We start from the raw sequence: 27418 nt of genomic DNA, 5'->3' as shown, positions 1-27418 counted from the left end.
TTGTCATCTTTACACTCTTGTCTACTTATCCAGGGCATGATGTACATAGGGGAGTTGGTTGAGCGTGCCAACGCCACTCGATCTACTGCCTGCCAAGACTTACGCGAGGGCGTGACTCTTCGTGAACAGCTCCAGGCTACTATCGATGAAGTCCCAAGCTCGAGGCGACGAGCTTCTGAAGGAGAAACAAGAGCTTCTGAAAGAGAAACAAGAGTTTCAGCGACTGACAGAGGACAGTGTAAACGAGAATCAGAGGCTGAAATAAGAGTTAAAGACTGCTCGAGCTGAGGCAGCACAAATCCATAGGAACCTCAAGGACGCCAAGGCGCAACACGCTTCCGAAGCCTCTTCATTCAAGGAAGAATTCCTCAAGTATGAGGAGTTCAACGATATCTGCGCTCCTAAAGCTTGTCATTTTCTGGAGGTGGGTTTCGAGGGTGCAGTCGGACCTCTTCAAGGCTCAGGGCTATCCTCCGCCAGGCGCCCCTACTGACTTCATCGACATTGAGGCTTTCGTAGCGAGTCTCCTCCCCCCCCCCCCCGATTATTAGGCCGAGCTCCTTTACTTGTGTTATTTTTCATTTACGCAGACATTGTATGCCTTCGGGCCATATTCTGTTATTTTCTGCACTGCTTTACTCTCCGTAGTACTATGCAACTTTTGTGATGTTTACATTTGATTATTTCCTTTCGCGCACTTTTAGCATGTACGAACTCATTTTCTGTCGTATTGACTATTTTGTGTTTGCATTCACTGCTTCTTCTAAATTTATCTCTGATGCCTTTAAACCACTAGGGTGAATAATATCGACATGGTACGAACTCCTCTGCTAGGTAATATCTTAGCAGGAAATTGAAAATTCAACACCCTCACCTTCTAACTCATCTGCTAGGTGATACCTTAGCAGGAAAATAAAAATTCAACATCTCCACCCTCTAACTCTTCTGCTAGGCGATACCTTAGCAGGAAATTGAAAATTCAACATCCCCGCCCTCTAACTCCTCTGCTAGGTGATACCTTAGCAGGAAAATAAAAATTCAACATTCACGCCCTCTAACTCCTCTGCTAGGTGATATCTTAGCAGAAAATAAAAATTCAACATCTCCACCCTCTGCTCCTCTACTAGGCGATGCCTTAGTAGGAAAATAAATTTCTCCCCGCCCCCACTCTGCTCCTCTACTAGGCGATGCCTTAGTAGAAAAATAAAATTTCTCCCCGCCCCCACTCTGCTCCTCTACTAGGCACAACCTAAGTAGGAAAATAAAATTCTCCCCGCCCCCACTCTGCTTCTCTACTAGGCACAGCCTAAGTAGGAAAATAAAAATTTTTTCTCTTCTTCCAAACTCTGCTCCTCTACTAGGCACAACCTAAGTAGAAAAATAAAATTTCTCCCCGCCCCCACTCTGCTCCTCTACTAGGCACAGCCTAAGTAGGAAAATAAAAATTTTTTCTCTTCTTCCAAACTCTGCTCCTCTACTAGGCGATGCCTTAGTAGGAAAATAAAATTTCTCCTCGCCCCCATTCTGCTCCTCTACTAGGCACAGCCTAAGTAGGAAAATAAAATTTTTTTCTCTTCTTCCGAACTATGCTACTCTACTAGGCGATGTCTTAGTAGAAAAATAAAATTTCTCCCCGCCCCCACTCTGCTCCTCTACTAGGCACAGCCTAAGTAGGAAAATAAAAATCTTTTCTATTCTTCCAATACAACAACATTCATGAATTAAAAAGAAGAACAGAATTTTATTGAATTCCAAATGATTAAATAGAAAAATTCGAAATGAAATACATCAGCAATCAAATCAAGGATAATATTTTCTAAGATGATAAGCGTTCCAGGTCCTCTTCAATGCCTTGCCTTGCACATTCTCCAAATAATAGGCTCCAGAGCTCAGCCTTTCAATAACTTTGAAGGGACCCTCCCACTTTGGGTCCAATTTTCCTCTCTGCACTTCTTGCACCTTCCTCAGGACCAAGTCACCTATCTGGAAGTTTCTTTGAATGACCCTTCGATTATAAGACTGTGCAATGCGATTTTTATAAGCTTCCATGTGAATGCTGGCAGCCTCTCTCTTTTCTTCCAGAAGATCAACATTAGTGGCGCGTCTTGCATCGTTGTCCTCGTCGTAAAATATTACCTTTGCTGACTTCAGCACAATCTCAGCCGGGAGCATTGCCTCATTACCGTAGACCAAACTGAAAGGAGTTTCTTTGGTTCCTTCCCTCGGAGTGGTTCGGTATGCCCATAAGACACTTGGTAGCTCATCCACCCAATTGCCCTTAGCTTTGCCAAGTCGAACCTTTAGACCCTGCACCAGTGTCCGATTAGTCACCTCCACCTGACCATTACTCTGCGGGTAAGCTACAGAGGTAAAGAATTGCTGGATCTTCATCTCTTTACACCAATCTTGGATCCTGGCCCCTTGGAACTGTCTCCCATTATCGGATATCAGTTTCTTAGGTACTCCGTATCTTCATACTATACTCTTCCACAAGAACTTCAGGACGTCATTCTCAGTGATTCTGGCCAGAGGCTCTGCTTCCATCAATTTTGAAAAATAGTCAACTGCTACCAATAGGAACTTCTTCTGAACGAGAGCTATAGGAAAATCCCCACAATATCTATTCCCCATTGGTCAAAAGGACAGGCGGCCGTAACAGCCTTCATCGCCGCGGCCGGCCGGTGATGTAACCGAGCATGGCGTTGACAACTATCACAAAACATCACTAACTCTTGAGCATCATGTAGCACGGAGGGCCAAGAATAACCGGCGAGCAGCACCTTCCTTGCCAATGCATAAGCCCTTAAATGATTTCCACAACATCCCTCGTGAACTTCTCGGAGCACATAATCAGCCTCTTGATAACTCAAGCACCGAAGAAGCGGCCCTACAAAAGAAGTTCTATACAACACTTCTCCGATCATCACATAACGCGAACACTTTGTCTTCAACTTACGAGCTTCGCGAGGGTTATCAGGAAGCTTTCCCTCTTTCAAGTAATCAACTATGCTAGTCCTCCAATCCTCCTCCTCCTGTTCAACTGCGGGTGATCTCGGGTGAGGTATGAGTTCAACTTGAAATACCACATCTCTAGTCTTCCAACTTCCCATTGTTCCAGCCATTTTGGCTAGAGTGTCTGCCTTTTCATTTTCTTTCCTGGGAATCTGTTCAAATGTAATCTCTGTGAATTTCTCTCTGACTCTGTCCACTTCTCGAGCATACTCAATAAGCTTCTCATCTTTCACATCATACATCACCTTCATCTGTTGTGCTACCAACTGTGAGTCAGAAAAAATAAGTACCCGAGTAGCTCCCACATTTCTGGCTGCTCGCAGTCCTGCCAACACAGCCTCATATTCTGCCTCATTGTTGGATGCTCGAAAGTCCAACCTTACAGCCAACCTCACTTCCTCCCCAGCTGGTGAAATCAGTACTACCCTCACCCCACTTCCCTCCTTTGACGAGGAACCATCCACATACAGCTTCCAAGGGTCTTCATTCTCCTGATGCACGGTCTCGGCCAGAAAATCGGCTAAGGCTTGTGCTTTGATAGCTGTTCTTGGCTCATACTGGATGTCATACTCTCCCAACTCAGTAGTCCATTTTACCAACCGGCCAGACATATCGGAATGAGTTAAGATCCTCCCCAATGGACTGTTGGTGAGCACCACAATCGGATGAGATAGGAAGTAGGGTCTCAAAAGTCCCGCAGTCATCACTAAGGCTAAAGCCAATTTTTCCAACCCTGAGTATCTGATCTCTGCCCCCATGAGTGCATGCGAAACATAATAGACTGGCTGTTGAGTTGTTCCCTCCAACTTGACAAGGACTGAACTCACAGCTTTCTCGGTGGCAGATAAATATACCCACAAAGGCTCACCTGCCGTCGGTTTGGCCAGGACAGGCAGCTCAGCAAGGTATCTTTTCAACTCTTCAAACGCTTTCTCGCAGGCTGGATCCCATTCAAATTTTTTCGCCTTTCTCAAAATCAGGAAGAACGGTAAGCTTCTGTGGGCGGACCTCGAGATAAAACGTTCCAAGGCAGCAATCCTCCCTGTCAACTGCTGAACATCTTTGGGTCCCCGGGGAGAGACCATATCTTGGATAGCTTGAACTTTCTCGGGGTTAGCTTCAATCTCCCTCTTTGTCACCATATAACCCAGAAACTTCCCACTCTTCACCCCCAAAGATACACTTCTGAGGATTCAACTTCAGCCCATAAGACCTGAGGGTGGAAAAGGTCTCCACTAAGTCAGGTACGAGCTGGGTTGAATCCTTAGACTTTACCATGATGTCGTCCACATACACTTCGACGTTCCTTCCCACCTGTTCAGAAAAGACTCTATCCATCAATCGCTGATACGTGGCTCCGGCATTTTCGAGTCCGAAGGGCATGACCACGTAGCAGAAAGTTCCTTCAAAGGTGATGAAACTCACTTTATCTTGGTCCTCCACAGCCAAGGGAATTTGATGATATCCCTGATAAGCATCCAACATACACAAATATTGATGTCCCGCTGTGGAGTCCACCAATTGATCTATCCGAGGCAGAGGATAACAATCTTTAGGGCATGCCTTATTGAGGTCTCTGAAATCCACACACATCCTCCATTTCCCTGAACTCTTCGGAACAAGAACAACATTCGAGAGCCAAGTAGGAAACTGCACCTCTCGAATGTGCCCAGCATTGAGCAACTCTCCCACCTCCTTCTTTATAACTATATCTTTCTCAGGCTCGAAGTGTCTTTTCTTCTGCTTCATGGGACGAGAATTTGGTAAGATGTTTAATCGGTGTTCTACTACATCTGGGCTCGTCCCTGTGAGCTCTTGGGCTGACCAAGAGAACCCGCTGAGATTAGCCTGTAAACAAGTAATGAGTTCATCCCTGACCTCTGGGTCAAGGTCAGGGGCTATTCTTAGCGTCTTCTTGTCGGGCCCCAATGTCACGATCTCCGGCTTCTCATCTATCACCTCATGAACCTCCCTCACTACTACGGGAAACCCATTTCGCCCCCTTCTAATCATATTGACCTCCACACGCGCCCTCTTCCCCTCTTCTTTCACTATCCCCTCATAACACCGACGCGCGACCCTCTGGTCCCCGCATAAGACTTCAACCTCCTTCCCTACAGTAAACTTCAACTTCTGATGATACGTGGACGCTACAACTCTGAAATCCTTTAGGGCTGGTCGCCCCAGAATTCCATTTTAAGCGGATGGGATGTCCACCACAGCAAATGTTGTCATCTTTGTTACCCGCCGAGGCTCATGTCCCAAAGACTAGAGGAAGGACAATCTGACCGAGCGACGGGATGGCATGTCCTGCAAATCCATATAGAGGAGTAGAGATTGGCTCGAACTCAAATCCCTCCACCTTCATCTGATCCAGAGTGCTCTTGAATAGGATATTAACAGAGCTTCCATTATCAATAAAGATTCGTGCCACATCGTAATTGGCAACGGTGGCCGTTACCACCAAGGCATCGTTATGAGGATCCACAATGCCTCGGAGGTCATCTGGTCCAAAACTGATGACAGGATCCTGGGGTAAGTCCGCACCCCTAGATATTTCAAAATTCTCCAACCTCCTCCCATGCGCCTTTCGCGCTTGCCCGGAATCCCCATCAGTAGCACCCCCCAAGATCATGTGAATCATTCCTCTCGTAGGGTAGTTATCCTCATTCGTTCCCCTCCTCGGTTCAGCGGGCTCCCGAGGGACATCCTGACCTCAACCTTCTCTCCTCGGCTCCTCGATCCTATCCACGGAGGGCCTCGACCCCGCCTAGAAGATGGGCGAGATCTCAGTTCACTCCTGGACGAGGATCCTTCTTGTCTACCCCGCGGCGGAGGTCGAGCACTGCTCTCAACCCTCTGCAACTTCTCCCCACTCTCCCCTGACTCCCTCATCTCCATCACCTTATCCCGACTCCTATTCAGAGGAACATGTGATGAGAATTGTCCTCTACTTCTGGTTCTGTCCTCCTCCCTCTCACCTGCACCTCTCTTCTTACCGCCTCTCTCGGCTCCCTCCACCCTACTCCCTCCGGGCCGGTTTTCCATCCTTCTATACCGTTGGGCATCTTCCAATTTTACATATTTTTCCGCCCGAGCTAACAAGTCATCATAGCTCGACGGAGGTTTCTTGACCAGCGATTTGAAGAATTCTCCCCCCTCCCCCTCAGCCCTTGGGTAAAGGTACTTATCATGATGTCGGGGGTAGCCGCTGGTATTTCCAACGCTGCGCTGTTGAAGCGCTGGACAAACTCCCATAAAGTTTCAGCCTCTTGCTGTTTCATTACAAACAAACTCAAGTAGTTTTTCTGGTGCCTCTTGCAGCTGGCAAATCGGTGCAAGTAAGCTACAGAAAAATTTTCGAAAGACTGTATGGAGTTGGGCTTCAGGGTATTAAACCATTGTTGGGCTGACCTTACCAACGTGCCCAAAAACACCCTGCATCTAACTCCATCAGAATATTGGTGCAACAGAGCTGCATTCTCAAATCTCCCCAAGTGTTCTTCGGGGTCTGTATGTCCGTCATATTCTCCAACGTTCGATTGTCGGAAATTTTGGGGAAGCCCTTCTTCCAAGATGAATAGTGAAAAAAGGCTTCTTCTCTTGGGTACCGGCGCCCTGCTTCCTACCTGCTCCCTCAATCTCCGTATCTCCTTCCACATCTCACTAATCTCTCTACTTTGAGGGGGTTGCGTCTCTTCAACCCTGCTCTGGTGGACTTCAACATTTTCCTCACGCTCCTGCCGGGCGGCCTGTTCCTCTACAAAGATAGATTCTTGATTCCTTTTCATGGCCTCGTCCACAGTTCGGGTGATAAATTGGCCCAGCTATTCCAGGGTCAAGTTCCCCACATTCTCATTGGGACGGGTTTGCTCGACCCTCGTCTCGTGAATGGGCTGCTCGATTCTTGTCTCTTGACGAGGTTGTTCCTGTCTCGTCTCAAGATGCAGTTATTCCGGTATTGTCTCAGCATGAGATGGTTCGGGTCCCCTCCGAGGATGCGATGATGTTGAGGTAGCTCTTCCACTCCCTCTCTTCCCTACCATATTTACGTCTCAACTCAAATTTCCCACTGACGGCGCCAAGTGATACTCGCGGGAAATTTAGGGTCCGCTTCCAGCAAGTGTCACTAGTACAGACGCATGGTTTTGAAATTGTACTGAGCCTGAAATCACAAAAAAAACCGTTAAAAATGGGCCAGGAGGGTGTCCTGGCGTAGCCCCTCCGACGCTCAAGTCAGTGACTGAGGATATATAGAGGGAGCAGCTAAGGGTACTGCTGAAAACAATATAGTGAATGAATTAACTGAACATGTAACGCCCCAGATTCGACGACTGTCCTCACTGTATCAAGACGAGTCTTTCCAGCGTGCTTATGTCCTCACTCACACGCACCCTGGGAAACTTCCCAGGAGGTCACCCATCCCAAAATTGCCCCAAGTCAAGCACGCTTAACTTTGGAGTTCTTATGTGATGAGCTACCGAAAAGAAGATGCACCTTCGTGATATGAGTAGTACAAATCAAATCTTTTAAGCCCTCTTCAACTGTACAGTCCATTACATTGAACAGTCTCGGAATTCCTCTCATTCCCGTGTGGGTCGGTTCATTCATGTTCCCTCCACCTAGAAGCCTGCCTAGGAGCCGCTCATTGTCCGTGCAACTGATGGCACCGGCGATCACCCCCTGCTCTCTTCGGCCCCGGGCCTCACATGCCCACCAGCTTCCGCTTAGTTCGTCCCCGAACCACACCGTACTAAGAAAGGTCGGCTCTGATACCAATTGTCGTGGCCCGAAAATTCTTAGCTTGGAAATTTGCGGAAAATTAAAAATTTTCTTTTTAAAAATAAATGGAGTGCCTCGTTCATAAAATCAACTGATAACTTAAGTTCAATGTTTAAAATATAGCAGCGGAAGAAAATAAAATTTGCCGAAAATAACAATTTAAAAATATTCAACAGCTGATAAAATGTCTGAGCATAAAAAAGTGGCAAGTGCTGAAACTGAGGTCCTTGGGTGCCACTACTGTCGACCCAAGCTGGCTCACTGGTCCCCGCCCTCGGCCCTGGCGTCATCAGTACCTACAACAATCAAGTCTAGTGAGCCTAAAGACTCAGCATGCAAATATCGTAGGTAACTAGAAAATGTAATTTGCATGGATAAAATATCATGTCATGAGGCATACTGAAAATAACTTGTACTGAGCAATTATAATACGTGCATAACTGAACTGAAATCATAGTAAAAATGTTTGCTCCTTGGAGCCTTGTACTGAAATAACTGGTAAAAATTTTTTGTTGAGATTATGGTCTACGCCTGTGGCCCCTGCACTGAACTGAACTGATCGGAAACTGGCTACCGGGGAGTATAAAACTGAACTGAGCTGGCCGGTCACTGGCGACCGGGTGGTACCAAACTGAACTGATCGGTCACTGGCGACCGACGTATAGTCATGATTAAAATACGCTTGAAATTATGAACTAATGCTCCTAAAATGATGAGGGTCGAAATCTAGGTGAAATGGAGGCCAAAACAAGAAACGCTCTTTCGAGAGTCAATTTGGCACATCGCACCGTAAATTCTCGTACGACCTCAAAAATGATCCGAATCACAAACGGTCAAAAACACGACCTTCCTAACTTGATGAGGCACTGTCCAGTCCAAGGCCACAGGCTAAAAGCCAACCAAGAACTCAAACGAGCCTCCGAACCGACACAGCAACTTGCTGTAAATTTCCAGCAGCTGCAACCTTGCTTGCATCACGTCGTTTGCGAGACTTTTGGCCATTGGGGCGTGAACCACCGACCAAAGCCTCTCCACAACGTCCCAAGGAATGATTTGAACCATGGCTAAGGGCCCTAGGCCAGCCACAATCCTCACCTTTCCAGCAACCAACCGAAAACTCTTACCGAGGGCCCTCATGCGTGCGTGTGTAGTGTTTTGTTTTGATTTCTGTCTCATGTCGTTCCAGTGGCCATTTGATTGACCATGGCACGATCTAGACATTTAGGGGCATGGTATGAATCGTGGCTAAGGGCCATAGGCCAACCAAGATCCACACCAAACCAACCAACTCGAAGTACATGTGCTGTCAAAACCGAATGGGCCGAGAGGGGAGGGGTTGTTCTTGATGTTTTATGTAAAAACCGATGTGCCATGGACCAAGCCACCAAAAGGGCGACTTAGTAACGTCTTAGATATGCTAGGGGAGTGATCTAACCATGGCTATAGGCCCCTAGGGCAGCCATGATCAGATCCTTTCCCTTGGACAACCAAACTGAATTTTCGAACGGTACAAATGGACACATGTGGAGTTGCTGTCCTTTCCTTGTTTTCCAGCTAGTATGGGGTTAAACCATTGTACAAGTGGGGTCCTAATGCATCCTATTACATGCATAGACGTCGCCTTGGGAGCCTGGAGTCGATCCATAACCTGAAACCACAAAACAAGAAGGAGCCGTGAACTGCACAAGAAAAATCGAAATCTGCATGGATGTTTTTCTGAAAATTTTTTGATGTATTTCGGTTTTGCATGATAAAACCTGATCATGTACTGAAAAATAATTGATAATATGACTTGATTGAGGTTTACAAGAAATCTAGACATGCCTGGTTTCGTTTCGAAAGAAAACGAACGAAACGACGACGACGCGGCACGGAGGAGTGGAACGTTTCTTTTGTTTTCTTTCTTGCTCTCGGTTTTTTCTTCCTTTCTCTCTAGCTAAGACTCACGATTTTACCTCTGAATACACTCTGAATTTCGGTGGTATGGAGGGGAAATAAGTGGTTAAAAGAGTGGAGGAGAATGGTGCAAAATATAAGGCCAAATCAAGACCAAGTCTCCCTCAAATTTGAATTTGAATTGTGGTTTGCTATCAAATCTTTGTTGGATGCTTCTAGAATAGGGTGGCCGAATTCTTGAGTTTATTAGACTAGGACAATGCTAAATATTTACTTAATTAAGGTGGACCAAGAATTAAAAAGATCATTATGCTAATTCAACCAAGAATGGGTCAAAGGGTGATGAGTTGGCAAGGGATAGTCTAGCAACTTAGGGGCGCCGAAAATTCACTAATAAATGGAGGAAAAAATGTTGATTATCTAGTAAATTAATAACCCTTAAAAGCCTCACTAATCCTTTAAATAATTTAGTGAATTAACCCTTAATTATTGGAACTTAAATGAACTTATTCCTTAATCACCTCAAGTAATTAAATTAAATCCTCAAAACATCCTTTTTAACTTAAATGAACTTACTTGCTAGCTAAATTAACTTCTGGAAATATTTCTCGAATCTTAAATTCTATCTCAAAACTCTAACTCCAGTCTGGCCTCACTGAAATAACTGAAAAAATCAAACTACTGCAATGAAATAATAAAATAATTAGCTTCAAAGAAATGCATTAAAATAATCATGCAATGAAGTCAATTTAATTTTTAAAAAATCTAGAATTATGCATGGCTTATACGTAGACTGATTTACGGGTTCTACAGAACACTCAAACCTGATATTTATAGGAGGATACATGGGCCCTTGATGGGCTTGTCTTCCATTTGGGCTAGGGATGGGCCAAGGGTAGTGGGCTCATTCATGTCTTCCATCTGGGCTAGGAATGGGCCAAGGGTAGTGGGTTCATCCATGGGGTATCAATGGATAACCCAAATAAGAGATATGTCTCATAAAATACGACTCGTGAGACCGTCTCACACAAATTTTTGCCTAATATAAGTATGTTTGATTGAAAAGTCAACGGATTAAATTTTTTTCAAAAAAAATGTTTTTCTTAAAAATTATATAGTTTGATTACAATTTTTTTTTTTTTTTTGAGATTAGAATTTATGGCTTATGTAGCTTCTTCTTCAATTTTAAAATAAAAAATTCAATATTTATCTAAACAACAAAAAAAATAAAAAACAGTTTAAAAAATTGGACTTATTTGAGTGTTTTTAAGCTACCTAAAAGATGAAAAAAATAAAGGTTTGAGAAATGAAACTATTACTGGTCTGGGTTAAACAAAAAATGAGTATCGTATTTTGCTTATATGTCTCTAATCATATTAGATATTTATATATCCATATTTGTAAAAACGCCTCCTATGGCTTAAATATCCAAACTATTTTTATAATACTTGCAACAATTTTGCGGAGTGCTCTCCAATGGCCGCACCCTCAATCCCAGCAGCAATTACCATTTCTTCCTCCGCTTCGCTTTCAAATTCAACAATCCCATCATTTTTTCTCAACCCACATCGCAATTTCCAACTGAACCGGGCAAAGTTTTCCACCCTATCCGTACACGTGGGCTCTTCTGGGGTGGAAGAATTCTTCGCAAATGGTGGCGTGGGTAGTAAGGGAATCGGAGATAACGAGAACCGGAAATGGGATGCTGCCCAACATGAACTCCTGCTTAAGGGTGGCGAACAGGTCATCTCTGTTCTTGAAGAAATGGCAAAGCTCGTAAGTACTTATCGGTTCAGTTTTGAGAGTTCATTTTACTGGGATTATGCTGTTATTTTGAGTGTTGTTCATTTTCTTAAGTTTTTTGTATGTGTATAATATGTTGCTGAGTTGTTCAGTCAATGCATGTGTTGTGTGTGCAAATTTTGTTAAATAAGGTGCTAATGATCTGAAACTGATGTTTATCTAGCTACTACGCTAATCTGGAATGTATCAGAAATTCCAATAGTGATCCCTTCCCTATCCTCATGCACATGATGTCAAGAAGAATTAGACTTGGAAACTAATTTCAATCTAAGATAATGCTACGGCCTGCAGAATTGCAAAACATCATGTCATTGTTCTTGGCGAAATTCACCATTGAAAATCTGAATTAGCTTTCCCCATTATCTTCCCTGGTCCATTCCTGTAGTTAAGAGATCAGGTGTAACAAATTTATTTCTGGTGCATACATGTAAGAGTAGTTGGAGGATATGAACATGGATGAAGCATCTGAGGAGCTGGCAGTACAATTAGCTGCACAAGGAGTGATTGGGAAGAGAGTTGATGAGATGGAGACAGGATTTATGATGGGACTTGATTACATGATACAGCTTGCGGAAAGAGACCGGGATGATAAGGTAATGGTAGGAAATGCATATAAGCCACAATTTATTTTTATGATTCGAAAGTAATGCAACATTTTATTTTGTATGACTGTAAATTGTTTCATTGTATCTGTAACCTCAAGTTAAAGAGATATGCATAAGGGTAAATTTGGAAACATAATAGGTTTATGTCGGGTGTAAGAAAAACTATCTTGGCATATCAAAAAGTGTACTGTATCCCTTCTCATATTGTAAGGACTTCGATTATGAATTAATTTCAAATTATGGCGACAAGTTTCATTTCACTAAGCTATATGAGATTGGTATGTTTAATCTTTTTATATAAGTAAAATCAAGTTGATACTAATAATACAAGTCTGAATACTGTTTTATAGCTCACTGAGCCTGGGCAGATTCATGTGATCCTCAATTATTTATTTTGCAGAGGAAATCTCTGTTGGAGGTTATTAAGGAGACTGTATTATCTCATCTCACGAAAAAATGTCCCCCACATGTGAGAACACTCATGAACTCAACTACCATTATACCTGTCCAAATTCTCTTCTTAATTCTGCTGTGTTCTATTTCATTTTAGGTTCAAGTAATTGGCCTGCTTTGCAGAACTCCAGAAAAAGAGAGCAGGCATGAATTACTGAGGCGAGTTGCTGCAGGTGGTGGTGTTTTTAAAAGTGAAAATGGTACAAAAGTTCATCTGCCCGGGGCTAATTTGAATGACATATCTAACCAGGCTGATGACCTTTTGGAGGTGGGCTTTTGGAACGATGAATGCTTTGTTTTTTGACAGTATCTACCAACTATTGGTGTATATGGTACCTTTTGATTGTCACAAGTTTCAATAGAACAAAAAATAATTGCTCCCAAGATGAGTATAAAATTCAGACCACCTCATTTGTGCACCGTTGTTAATTTTATCTGTGAAATGCCTGTAATATGGCGTCGTTATTCTTCAGAACATTGACAGATTTTCTATCAAAGGTGCCATTGTTTTATAAGACTTCATTAACAAGCACAAAAGTTTCTTGTAAAGTAAATCAATATCTTGGAGCATTTGTGTGTTTCTGGTTGAAAGACAATATTGCTCTATGACGTCGAGGCCTTCTCCCATACAGGTTTTTTTTTTATCTGATGTCATTTGATTTTGGAAGCTCTGTAAGTTAACGAGGAAAACTTCAGTAAATAATATGATAGGTAATTTTTCAAGCCATATAAAGAGAGGGGGATGAGGGCTGGGTATTCTATGGCAAGCACCTTCTTCTGTGTTTGAGAATTTAACATGTTTTGGTATTTTGATATATGTATATCAAATGATGCCGTACTCTATATTATTTTTCGTACATTGGATAAAATGGCAAGTGCCTTTTTGCCTTTGTCTTGGGTCTTGGCCCAAGTTACTCATGCTATGCAACTATCATCCATCCCTTGATAAAAATCTACATTTGTATTGATAAAAAATAGTCTTTGAAAAGTAAGGGGAAAAGGTACGTGAACCGTTGGTATATTGTAGTGAGCGCAACTTTTACTTGCCTAAGCTGATATTTTGTATTCTCCATCAGCGTGAATATTTTTATCTACTGTGTCCTTTCCAGTGGACAAGAAAGAAACTCTAAGTTGGAATCGTTTCTCATCTTGATTACATCTCTAACTTACAAGTATACCAAGTTAAGCTCATCAGATTCCATATTAGTAATTTGGTTCTAGATATCTCTTGATCCTTGAAATAGTTATCATTCAGTAACAATAAACTTGTTTTTGAACTCCCTGTGATGTAGAACAACTCTGGCGTGACTGTACCAAAGTTGTTTTTAGGCGGTCCTGGGGTGGACAGTCATGGATTATTCTTTAGCATGTAACAAAGAATTAAAGTGCTGAAAATGTGAGGATGTTTTGATTTCTTTTATTTTCTGGCACCTTTTCTTGAACTGAGTTTTGTACTGATGATAGTATGTCCCTTGATGGATCATGGATGGACCAATGCTGATTAAATCTTCTGCAGACGATGGAATCACGTCCTGTTGTTCCTGACCGGAAGCTACTTGCAAGACTTGTTTTGATCAGAGAAGAAGCCAGGAATATGATTGGAGGTGGAATATTGGATGAGAGAAATGATCGTGGTCTTAGCACACTCCCTGAATCAGAGGTCTGTATTCTTTGGGTCATCATGACCTTGCCATTTGATAGAGATTTGTTTCATTTACTGGTGGGTTATATTGATTGTCATGCATTTTACAGGTAAACTTTTTAACTAAACTTGTCGCTCTAAGACCAGGGAAAACTGTACGTGGTATGATAAAACGTGTAATGCAAGGAGAAGACGAAGGTGCAGAAACTTCTGAAAGTGAAGATGGAGTAGTAGGTGAGAAGATTTTAAGTGGAGTAGCAGGAAGGGTGAGACAGTCTCTAATCAAACAAACCAACCAAAATTTTTTTGTTAAAACAAACTTATTATAATTTACATACCTAGGTAGCACATGTTTTGACATCAAATCTTGATCTCCAGGGTAGTGTCAGTGGTCGTAAGCCATTACCTGTGCGACCTGGCATGTTTCTTGAGACTGTATCCAAGGTAACATTGTGTTTTTGGATTTGTGTACTCACACTTTTGTTGTTTGGACATCTATCCTGCGTACCCTCAAGAAAAAATGATTATGTTTGGGTTATGTAATTTTTTGTACCATCTATCAAGGACCAATGTTTCCCTTTAGTCTGTTTGATCTATTATGCACACAGCTGCTAAAAAACACAGATGGATTCTCAGAGAGCCTTACGACAAATTTTCTTCAAGTGTTCTTACTTTTTCTCTGATCTTTGTTTGTCGGGATATTAGGTACTAGGTGGAATCTATGCAGGAAACACATCTGGAGTTACAGCACAGCATCTAGAATGGGTAACCTAATTTCTCTCTCAAGAAAAAGAGTGCCAATGAGAACAATGAATGGAAGAAATTTCATGCTTTCATTTTGAGTCGTGGGCATCCTTTATATCTTTCTTCGAAGATCACATTATCCAGTTTTTTGCATCAATATTGTAGTGAATAATTTGGATTGTAAATGAAAGAGGGAATTTTAATGCATGATGGGTCAAAACAGGACTTAAAAAGATCTGTATAAACACGATGGTAGCCTAGTACCAACACGCAGCTAACGTGCACGTGTGCACCTTTGATGATGATTCCTTGTGTATATTTTCTGAAGTTATCTTACATGAAGGATCTTGTTTAAGTATCGATACTATTATTGGGTTACTTCCCATGAATTCATGTGTCTAAAAAATGTGATTTCAGACGAATGCAACATCGAATCCTTCAATTCTTGTCTATGTTGCAGGTTCATCAGAACACACTCCAAATTCTTCAAGAAATTGCGTTCTAGTTTTCCTCACCAAAATGAAGTTTTGCAAAGCAGGGAATCATTTACAAGATATGGTGCTAGTACACAGCGGAGATGCCTTCTGCTCTATACACATGTGGACACGCATATCGTTGATGCACTGCCTCAATTCACAAATCTGCTTACCATGAAGCAATTATGTTTCTTTCTGTCGGTGTAAAAATTTTGAAATACCTCTAAAATGTCTGAGATAGTGATAGTTTAATCTTTTAAGTTTTTTTTTTAGAACTTGATCTTTCTAAAATATATTTTACCAAACATTTACAGACTTATTGTGTTTTCTTAAACATATTATAACATGATTTGAATATTAAACATTTATAATAAACGAATTGTAAGTAATAAATTATATGAATTTTGCATGGATCGATACACAAACTTGCATCATTCTTGACCAAATAGCCTTTTGTCACTGCTGAATGAGTTGCAAATTGGCAATGATGACAATGGCCAAGATTTGTACATGTAAATTGATAGAAACCCATGTGTAGAAGGGCCTACAAGACAAGACCTTCTGCCCTTCCCTTGATGAAGAATGAATGCAACATTTTGGGCAGCTCATCATCAATGTCTGTTATCATATCTCATTCTAAATCAATTTTATTTATTTGCTTTTCAATAGTTTTTGGTGTAATACTGATTGATTGGGGTGATTGTATATTTACTAGCTACGATTTACATAAAAAAAATATTTATTTAGTCTTGTGCAACATATGGTGTTGAGGATAATATGTTATATTAAATAAGAACAAAAAATAAATGACAATTTGATAATAAAATATTATTTATAACACAAAAAACTTTAAATATGATAAGCGTTTAGGCAAAAAAAAAAAAAAAAAAAACCGACCAATTTTGTTTAGTTACAAAATTTTATTGTAGTCCAGTTTATTTCGTTTTAATTAGCTCATTCAATTACAATGGTCAATTTATCCTCTACTGAATTAAGAGAACGTTTGGTTAAACTTATTTAAAACGACTCATAAATTCATGTATCTTATAAGTTGTTTTAAGAGCTTAAAATGTGATGTATTATTTTAAAAATAAAATTTTAAACTGTTTGAATAAAATAAGATAATAAATCTTAAAATGGTTGATTGTTTAATATTATAAGATTTTTTATATGATGATTACAAAAAAGATGTGAAAATATAGAAATAATATAGTAGTTATTTTTTGTATTTTTTTTTTATTTTAAACAAAAAAAATTAAAATATAATAATAAGTACAATTATAATTGTATCAATAATTATTAGAATATTAATAAAATTACTATAATAATTATAAGATTTTTAAAATAAGTATAGCTTAAAAAAATATTTTATATTTTATAATGATAATAATCTCATTATTATTGATATATTATAATAATAAAATAACAATGATGATGATTATTATGATTGTTGTTGATCTACGTCATATCGGGAATATTTCACCTTCTATTTCAATATCATTAGATCATGTGAATCTCTCATATTTTTACTGAAGCTTAACATATATGTCGATGATCCGATGACTAACATTTAACCATATAATAAGATGAGAAATATTCAATCCAAATCTTTATAATTCATGTAACATTTGTGTTTGGCTACATTAAACATAGATGCATCTACAAAAGCTTTAAAACCCTCTTCTTCTTTTTAGTTTCCATTATGTTCCAGCTGTCTTCACTAAGTAGTCTTGTCTTCCCCATTTTCTTCACTGTGCCTCTACATCATCAATGATGGCTCTCAACATTGCACGTGAGTCTTAATTCACATCTATAATATAATGTGAATCATTAAACTTTAGACAAACGATTTCGATTTAATTCATATAGGTCACTGCATGGGATGGAAATTGAAACTATATTTTGTATATATGAAATTATATAAAAACATTTTAAAAATAAATTATATCAATCTATTGGACTTTACCACTACCACTACCACTACCACTACCACTACCACCAACCGTTCTTAATTCAAGTCAGATCTAATGCTACTTTTGTTAGGACGAAATCAACCACTTTTTCTAGTTTTTTTTTTTTTTTTTTCAATTTTAGGTTAAATATTTTGATTATCACTTTTTTTTGTTTAAATGTTTTTCAAAATTTAAATTGTTGAATAACACTTTTTTAGTTTTATTTTTTTTTCGTCGTTCAAAGGTATGTATTTAGAAAGAAGATAGCTCGGGAAAATACATATTTTGTTATCCAATAAATTTTTAAAAATATATTATGAAATTATTTAAATCTAAAATAAATAAAAATTTAAAATATTGAAGCTAAATAAGAAATAATGTAATTTATCAGATACATTTATTTCATATCGTGGAGGATTTTATAGGGCGAGGTGACAGAGCCGTTGGGTTATCAATTCGAACTTCTTCAGAGCAAACCATCTTTAACTTGCTGGACCCTTGTACTTTTTGAAAACGACAATCTCGTCATCCCATTATCGCACCCGTCGCCCAAAAAAAAAAAAAAAGAAGAAGAAAAACCCAAAATCAATAAATTTCACTTGGATCACCATTACGTGATTGTCTATATGTTTGTAATATTTTGTTTTACAAAAATATATAAGGCCTCAAACCAGATCCAACCAAATTTGAAACTTAGTCATGACAAAATCCGGACACTCGATTTATCTATCTATCTATATAAATATAGGCACATAAACGCAATAATGAATTACCGACTTATATTTCTTATACTTTCTAAAATATCACACGGTGTGAAGTGTAATAATGTTCTCATGTGAGAACGATCCATAGATGTTTAAATTGTTGTACAGTTTAAAATATTTAGTTGTACTATTTGTTGGTATTTTAGATTTCATAACCACAATAAGATCTTTAAATATTCATGTCAAATTATCAGAATAAATACTATAAAATATACCGAAATCCATAATAGCAAATGTGTTTTGGATGAAGTCTTCCACAACCAAATCTCCTTGATTCCTCAATGGATCAACAAGTTTCTCACTTTTGATTCCTATTAGAATTTTCTTAAGCCTCTCTTGAATGGGGAAAGAAGGATAACTACATGTATATATATATATTTGGTTTGGGGACTACAACCATTCAATGTGTCCCTTCAATGTGGACTTAGCAAAGCAATGTGTCCCTTCAATGTGGACTTAGCAAAGCAATGTGTCCTTTGCCAAACATCACATTAAATGAAACCTTTTCATTAGAATCCCATCATTCCTAATACTATATGATTTCTACACATTAAATTACATACTTTAAATATATAATTGAGTAGACTTTATAAATAACTTATTAGACTCAAAATTAATTAGGTAGTACATATCATATAATTGTTATTTAAATATGTAAGCTCATTGTAGAAAATAATATTTCTAACAATCTTCCACTTGGGCTTCATATGTTTCTTGATCAATTATATTATATGGACTTGAATGCGCAAAAATTAACTATCCAATTTTCTTAGCAACAATCTGGTCCATCTAATATATCAGAATGGAATCAAAGCGATCTTTGTTACATTTATTCATAACTAGATCCATCAATGGTCACCTTACTGATATATTCAATGATATAGATCAAGTATGGATGTGTAGCATGGAAATTACATGCTATGTGATCAACATGCCTAATTCCAACTAGTCCAACAATATTCTTTAATGAAATCAAATAAATCATAAGTAACATTCAGAGTTTAAGAATTGAACCAAATAATTTATTCTGCAGGAACACAAACATAAAAAATGTATATATGTACCAAAGAACATTAAAATACAAACTCCCACTAAACATGCACATCATCAAATAGTACAACATCCATATAAGCAGTATGCTCGTGAAAGACCTTAGGTGGTAATCCTTTAGTAAGCGGATCCTCAATCATAAAGTTTGTCCCAATATGTTCTATAGTAATTTGACGACTCTGAACTCTTTCTTTAACAACAAGAAACTTGATGTCTATATGCTTTGATTTCGAAGAGCTTCTGTTGTTATTGGAATAAAGTACTGCCGAATTATTGTCACAATATATCTTTAACGGTCTTTCAATGTTATCCACAACACGCAACCCAGTGACAAAATTTCTCAACCATATCCCATGATTAGATGCCTCGTAACAAGCAACAAACTCTGCCGCCATAGTGGATGAAGCTATGAGTGTCTGCTTAGCACTTTTCCATGAAATAGCCCCTCCGGCTAACAAGTAAATATAGCCTGAAGTGGATCTTTTACTATCTTGTCATCCAGCAAAATCAGAATCAGAATACCCAATGATCTCCAAATTATTTGATTTCCGATAAGTGAGCATGTGATCTTTTGTTCTTTGCAAATAACGCATAACTCGTTTGGCTTCTTTCCAGTGATCCATCCCTGGATTACATAAATATCTGCCTAACATTCCTACAATGAACGCAATATCTGGACGCGTACATACTTGGGCATACATCAAACTTCCTACAATTGATGCATAAGGAATTTTTTGCATATCCTTTTGTTTCAACTCATTTCTAGGGCATTGACTCAAACTAAATTTATCGCCCTTAGCAACAGGAGTGTCTCCTAGAGAACATCCTTTCATGCCGAATCTATCAAGAATTCTTTTGATTATAGCTCTTTTGTGATAACCCAAGAATGCATCGATGGCGATCTTGATGTATTTGTATACCTAATACAAAATAGGCGTCCCCAAGATCTTTCATCTCAAAATTTTTGGTCAGATATCTCTTGGTTTCGTGCAATAAGCCTACATCGCTACTAGCAAGTATGATATCATCGACATATAATACTAGAAATATGTATTTACTCCCACCGAACTTATGATATACACAATCATCAACTTTGTTTACCTCAAAACCAAATGAGATAATTACTTGGTGAAATTTGTGATACCATTGACGAGAAGCTTGTTTGAGACCATAGATGGATTTCTTTAGTTTGCAAACCATTTTCTTTGGGTCGCCTGATACAAAGTTTTCTGGTTGCGTCATGTATATCGTTTCATCAATGTTACCATTAAGAAACGCAGTTTTAACATCCATCTGATGTAACTCTAAGTCAAAATGAGCTACAAGTGCCATTATGATTCTAAAAGAGTCTTTCGTTGAAACAGGAGAGAAAGTCTCTTTATAATCGATGCCTTCCTTTTGAGTGAACCCCTTGGCAACTAGACGTGCCTTATATTTCTCGATATTGCCTTTCGAATTCCTTTTGGTTTTAAATATCCATTTACAACCAATAGGTTTGACACCTTCAGGCAATTCAACGAGATCCCAAACGTCATTTTCCATCATGGATTTCATCTCATCATTCATTGCATCTATCCACTTTTGAGAATTGGGACTTTGTTTGGCTTGATGAAAGTTGATTGGATCCTCCACCATGCTTATATCATTTTCATGTTCTTGGAGAAAAACAAAATAGTCATCCGAAATTGCAGTTCTCCTTTCTCTAGTGGATCTTCGTAATGGCATATTTTCTTCAGATTGTTGAGTTTGCACTACAGGAGTTGTTTCTATATTTTGTGGTTCTTTTATATTGCCTTGATTATCCAAATTTGCATTTTGAATAACGTATTGACCATTATCAATTGCAATAAATGGAATATTAACAAATTCCTCTTCAAAGGCAATATTTCTAACCTTATCTCCATCCACAAACTCAACTTTCTCAAGAAATCTTGCTTTCCTGTCTCGAAAATATTCTTAGTAGTAGGAACATAAAATTTAAAACCCCTTGAGCGCTCAGAGTAACCAACAAAGTAGCAACTTACAGTTCAAGAGTCCAGTTTCTTTTCATGAGGCTTGTAAGGTCTTGCCTCTGCTGGACAACCCCAAATATGAAGATGATTAATGCTTGGCTTTTTGCCTATCCATAGTTCATAAGGGGTTTTTGCTGCTGCTTTGCTAGGAACCCGATTGAGGATATAAACTGCAGTTTTTAAAGCTTCTCTCAAGAGAGATTCTGGCAAAGAAGAATGACTAATCATACTTCTTACCATATTCTTAAGCATCCTATTTCGTCTTTCAGCAACACCATTCATGCTGGGTTTGCCCGGCATTGTGTATTGCGGGACGATACCGCATTCCTCTAGGTATTTTGCGAAAGGTCCTTGACGTTGTTCACTAGATCCATCGTACCTGCCATAGTATTCTCCACCACGATCAGATTTGACGGCTTTAATTTTCTTGCCAAGTTGATTTTCAACTTCAGCTTTGAATATCTTAAATACGTCTAATGCTTGAGACTTCTCATGGATTAAATATAGGTACCCATATCTTGAATAATCGTCTATGAACGTAATAAAATACCGTTGGCCATTCCATGAAGCTGTAGGAAATGGTCCACAAATATCAGTATGAATTAGTTCTAAGACATCCAAGCATTTGTTTGCACTTAATTTTCTTGTGTTTGTCTATTTCCTCTTTATACACTCAATACAAATTTGAAAATTTGTAAAATCAAGAGGATCAAGATGTGACCTAGATGCTTATGCCGTAGATGCTTATGAGATATGACCTAGATGCTTATGCTGTAGTGTGACAGAATCTTTATCAATTAATTTTCGTTTTGTACCACGTGAATTGTGTGCAAGGTTTCATTAAATGAGACAATAGTATCCAATAAATATAGGTTGTCATGTAAAAATAAAGAACCAGTACCAATGAGATTTGAATTATGAAAAAGACTAAATTTATTATTTCTAAATGAGCAAGAGTAATTGTCCAAAAGAGAAATTGAAATTAAATTTCGTCTAAAAGACGATACAACATAATTCTCTTCCAAATTCAAATAATGACTTGTCTTTAATAACAACCTAAAAGTTCCTATAGCCTCTACTGCCGCTGTTTCACCATTGCCCACATAGATGAATCTTTCAGCATCATTTGGTCGTCAGCTCCACAGGCAACCCTGCATAGACACACTTATGTGAGTAGTAGCACCAGAACCTATCCACCAAGTGTGTTTAGGTACAGAACTCAAATTAGCTTCAGAACAAACTAAATTGAGAAGCGAACCTTTCTTGATACGCCAGTGGCGTACTTGTGACAATCTTTCTTTAAGTGATCAACTTTACGGCAAAAGAAACATCTAATTTCTGTATTCTGTCTCTTTTGCTTCTTGTTGTTTGATGTCCCAACTGCAGCTTCTTTTCCTCATTTTTCTTTTTTTGTCCTTGAAGGCTGTTGCTAAGTTTGCACTTTCGATTCTTTCTCGCTTTATCCTCTCCTCTTCTTGCACACAGTGAGATATGAGCTCGTTAAGAGTCCATTTATCCTTTTGAGTATTATAACTCACCTTAAAATGACTGTATTGCACAGAGAGAGAAATCAAAACTAAATGCACCAGCAAATCATCGGATAGATGTAGCTTCAGTGCTTTTAGTTTGGAAGCGATATGAGACATCTCCATTATGTACTCCCTTATGTTCCCTTTTCCTTTATATTTCATGGACACAAGATTAGCCAAAAGAGTACTTGTCTCGGCCTTTTCATTCTTTGCAAAACGTTGTTCTATTTCCTCTAAGAACTTAGTAGCAACTTTTTCCTCGGACATAAAGCCCCGGAAGGTTTCAAGAATAGAGCGTTTCATGATCATAAGACTCATGCGATTAGAACGATCTCATTTATCCATGTTTGCCTTTTCATCGGCAGAACCTCCTTCAGTAAGAGGTACAGGTCGTTCCTCCCGAAGCGCAAAGTCCAAGTCCATACAACCCAAAACAATCATGACATTCTCTTTCAAGTTCTTGAAGTTTGTGCCATTAAGCACAGGAATGGAATTGATACTAGCAGATATAGTAGAAGTAGAAGTATTGACTGAACAAATAAAAGATAATACATCATGCTCGCAATTCATAATAATATCATAATTATAAAATAAATAAATAAACATACATATGATATGATTAAATACTTCACATAATGGTGGGCCCTAAAACAAGATACCTAACACAAAATTGATATTTAATCTTTAGACAAACTATCAATTGCAAATGGTACTCTTGACATGGTAATCAAATACTTAATTAATTAAATTTATTCAAATAGTAAGTCTTTCTTTGGACCGACTTATTATTTATAATGTAAAATAATTAAAAATTAACATGTGTATTATTTGACTAAATAATAATCTTCCTTTGGGCCGATCATATTTTCATAAATAATAGACACAGATTATAATATTTCAAAATAAATAAATCTATATTATAGAGGTTACTTTGACAACATATAATTTCAATCAATTTATATTGAAATATTATAACAAAATAATCCACAAGATTGGACAATATATGAATTGAATTTGACATGGAGATTTAAAAATAATCCAATTCATATAATAATTATGATTAAAGAGAAATAAATCATTTTATGATTAATTAATTAATTAATTAAACTAGTAATTAATTAATTAATATTTATTTGATTTTTATGCCTTAACCGTTCTCCCTCACCCACTATGACCACCATCGCCGCCCCATACCGGCCAAATCGATAGTTGACGATCATCCTTATGGCCGTTCGAACACTTGCAACCACCGATCGACATTTGAACTTTCCAGTTTTGAATTCTAAGCGTTAAACTTAAAAATCCAAATTGAAGAGTATATATCTTGTAAAACTTGGATTTAATCGCAATTGCTTAAAAAATTCGAAACTAGAAAATCACTCTCGAATTTAATTCTAAAGTTCGAATTTAATTCTAAAGTTCAAAAAACATGACTCCATGAAATGATGCAACTTTCACTTGGCCAGAACTTATGAAATGGTGCAACCCCATTGGTGATGGATGAGCGGTTGAAATAATATGCATGAAACAAGTTATGTTTAGCAATTATTAATCTTTACTCAAATCAAATAAAAAAACTTACGGTATAAACAAGATGGCAAGGAATTCTCTCTAACAGTAATCAAATTTCAAATCATGCACGGAATCCTCATAAGGCCATATACACATCATTAATAAGACACAGTACATAGATTGCATATGTGCTAACCCAGTGACTCCATCCAAAAAAATAATAAAAAGAAAATAAAAAAATTCAATAATTTGCCATGAATGATTGCTCTGATACCATTTGTTGGCACTTTAGATTTCATAACCACAACAAGATCTTTAAACATTCATGTCAAATTATCAGAATAAATACTATAAAATATACCGGAATCCATAATAGCAAATGTGTTTTGGATGAAGCCTTCCACAACCAAATCTCCTTGATTCCTCAATGGATCAACAAGTTTCTCACTTTTGATTCCTATTAGAATTTTCTTAATCCTCTCTTGAATGGGGAAAGAAGGATAACTACATGTATATATATATATTTGGTTTGGGGACTAAAACCATTCAATGTGTCCCTTCAATGTGGACTTAGCAAAGCAATGTGTCCTTTGCCAAACACCACATTAAATGATACCCTTTCATTAGAATCCCATCAATCCTAATACTATATGATTTCTACACATTAAATTCCATACTTTAAATATATAATTGAGTAGACTTTATAAATCACTTATTAGACTCAAAATTAATTAGATAGTATATATAATATAATTGTTATTTAAATATGTAAGCTCATTGTAGAAAATAATATTTCTAACACTATTACCACTACTTATAAATTTTGGCAAACGTTAATTTCTCTATCCTACAATTGATATTAAAGCAATTTTACGGGTTCAATTTTATACATTACAAGAAGTACAATTTACTGGAAGAGAGATTGTTGGAATATAAATAATTTCCTTCATTAGGAGAGCACTCGGCACATTACATAGAACGATTAATAACTTAAAATATTTGAGTTGCACTATTATCATTAGTTATAGTTTTTTATTAAACATATTAGAACTTTTCGTAACATATATCTTCACAACATTGAAGTAAGAAAAATGAAAAAAAAAAGGTAACCTTTCAAAATATATAAAATTCAGTTACTTCGAGTTTTATTGGAATTTTACTTTTTCTTATTTCATTAGTTTTTGGGTTGAATTAATTGTGTAACTATTATTTGTTGAAAATGGAAACACATAACGAAGAGAAGTATAGATTGATTAAAATTAATATATATATATATGTGTGTGTGTGTGTGTATTAGGATCGGGTGATTGGTTAGAATAGGGGTTGAATAAACAATTACACTAGTTTGTCCAAAAATTCGGTTGGGTAAACAACTTTGAATTTAGTAATTCTCGTCAAGTCAATGTCAGTTGGTTAATTAACTAAGTTATTTGCAGAAGAAAGTCAAACTGACATATTGAACACTAAAAAATGGCTAAGTAAGAAATATATTTGGGTTATCAAGAGTAAGTTGACTGAAATTTAAATAACACAAATATATTTCTGGATGTTCGGATTTTTGAATAACTCCTATGTCACCTCTTCTTCTTTGTGGAATGATGTTCACTAGAAGGCTTTGGATATTACAAATTTGTAACTCGATTCAGTAGGACTTTATCACTGTCTAACTGAAACTCCTAATTTAATTACTTACTTAAATTACACTGAACAATATTTTAACTGTCAATTTACAAGTATTTCAAAATGAAAATATTAAGCACAATTGACCCTCGTTGATATGATATAATACATAAGTGTGTGCTTCGAAATCTTGAAAGCTGTTGGGCTATTGAAAGTTTAAATACTTGAACTTATGCGATTATTCTAGAGAGCCTAACTGATTTATAAGTTCAACTATTTAGAGACTTGGATTCAATTATCAATAAAATCAAATATTATATATGTTCCAAATATTATAGCCGTTAATCCCTTCTTTTTCACGTCAGTGTCATTTCTGACAATTCGTATACTGTAGGTAGTGCTAATGGATTTCTGACAATTCATAGATTGTTGGTACAAAATACTTTATCCATTAAGTAAACTTTGTAACTCTGACTAGTCTAAGATTCTTCAGAGAATGTTTCTTCATTTACTCAACTATCTTTTAATCCAGTTGATCTTCAGCTTTTAGTTCAGTAAACCTTGATATCAGTTAGGCTTCAAACAAATTTTTTCTTATAATACATTCAGTTGATCTCATGTTCAGTTCAGTTCAGCTCAATTTGTTCAATCACCTAAAACTTAATTGATTCATTTTTTTTCATTTTTTGGTGTTTGAAAAAATATGAATTATAAATCTTAAATGATCCAGATTCACAACAATTGTAGATAAACTGATAAGCTAGATGAGAATATATGTGACTAATCGAGTGCTTGCTTCAGTTTATTTGATCTCTTGGAAAACTATTCTTTGATGTAACGTCCAACTAACCCGCGTAAACCACATGCACGCAAATTATTTAAATTACTTAATTGTTTTATTTAATTTATTTTAAATACTTACATGAAGCATACACTATATGATTAAGGGTCTAATTGTATGATTTTATGAAAACTGTAGATTTTACCCAAATATTCGATAATAGGCTGGGGAATGGAGACCGATGACGTTCAAGATCAAATAAATATTTTTCAATAAATATTTTCAAGGCTTATTAATATGATTAAATATGATTAAATTTTTCTAAAAATGGTAGAGTTCAAATTATTTTATGAGACGAGCTTGATTTTATCCGGGAAGCCGGTTTTTGGCAAACGATGGACTTTTAAAATATCAAAATTATTATTTTTGAAAACTAATTTTTATAAACTTTTATTTTTCAATTAAATAGGTGTTCTTAGGGTCTATTTTACCTAAGATTAGTAGGCCTGATTGCTCCTAAACTCAAAGGCCCAAAACCTAAGTACATTAACATGCAAATTAAAATCTATAAAAAAAGAGAAATCCTAGGTTTTTCTTGAGGAATAGCAGCCGAAACACACACACACACACACACTACACACATATTTTCGAAAATATCAAGAGCAAATTCCAGGATTTTTCGTCGTTGTTCGTCTTTCTTCGCGTCCCACGCCACTATCGTATGTTCGAGGGTTCTAAAGCGCAAATGCAAGTTTCTAAATTCCTTTGACGCATCATTCAAATCA

General features: G+C 37.6%; 2 protein-coding genes across 2 annotated transcripts; one reads left to right on the top strand and one right to left on the bottom strand.

The window, feature by feature from the left end:
• Window positions 1–2597: 2597 nt before the first annotated feature.
• LOC142528391 (uncharacterized) lies at window positions 2598–4097 on the bottom strand. Its single transcript, XM_075633437.1, has one exon. It carries the CDS (start codon window positions 4095–4097, stop codon window positions 2598–2600), a length of 1500 nt encoding a protein of 499 aa, XP_075489552.1.
• Window positions 4098–11121: 7024 nt separating this feature from the next.
• LOC142529334 (protein PEP-RELATED DEVELOPMENT ARRESTED 1, chloroplastic) lies at window positions 11122–15838 on the top strand. Its single transcript, XM_075634849.1, has 9 exons — window positions 11122–11466; window positions 11931–12086; window positions 12499–12567; window positions 12649–12819; window positions 14068–14211; window positions 14304–14459; window positions 14572–14637; window positions 14899–14958; window positions 15398–15838. Exons 1-9 carry the CDS (start codon window positions 11167–11169, stop codon window positions 15440–15442), a joined length of 1167 nt encoding a protein of 388 aa, XP_075490964.1. The 5' UTR covers window positions 11122–11166; the 3' UTR covers window positions 15443–15838.
• Window positions 15839–27418: the final 11580 nt, after the last annotated feature.

This window comes from Primulina tabacum, chromosome 16, assembly GCF_025594145.1.
Source record: "Primulina tabacum isolate GXHZ01 chromosome 16, ASM2559414v2, whole genome shotgun sequence".
NCBI lineage: Eukaryota > Viridiplantae > Streptophyta > Magnoliopsida > Lamiales > Gesneriaceae > Primulina > Primulina tabacum.
This window is presented reverse-complemented; position numbering and strand designations above follow the sequence as displayed.

Excerpts from the sequence above, each read along its gene's own strand:
- LOC142529334 (XM_075634849.1), top strand. The coding sequence starts at position 11,167 with ATGGCCGCACCCTCAATCCCAGCAGCAATTACCATTTCTTCCTCCGCT. Across the intron at positions 12,087-12,498 it reads AAAGAGACCGGGATGATAAG|AGGAAATCTCTGTTGGAGGT; the intron begins GTAATGGTAGGA and ends TTTATTTTGCAG. Across the intron at positions 14,638-14,898 it reads TTCTTGAGACTGTATCCAAG|GTACTAGGTGGAATCTATGC; the intron begins GTAACATTGTGT and ends TCGGGATATTAG.
- LOC142528391 (XM_075633437.1), bottom strand. The coding sequence starts at position 4,097 with ATGGTCTCTCCCCGGGGACCCAAAGATGTTCAGCAGTTGACAGGGAGG.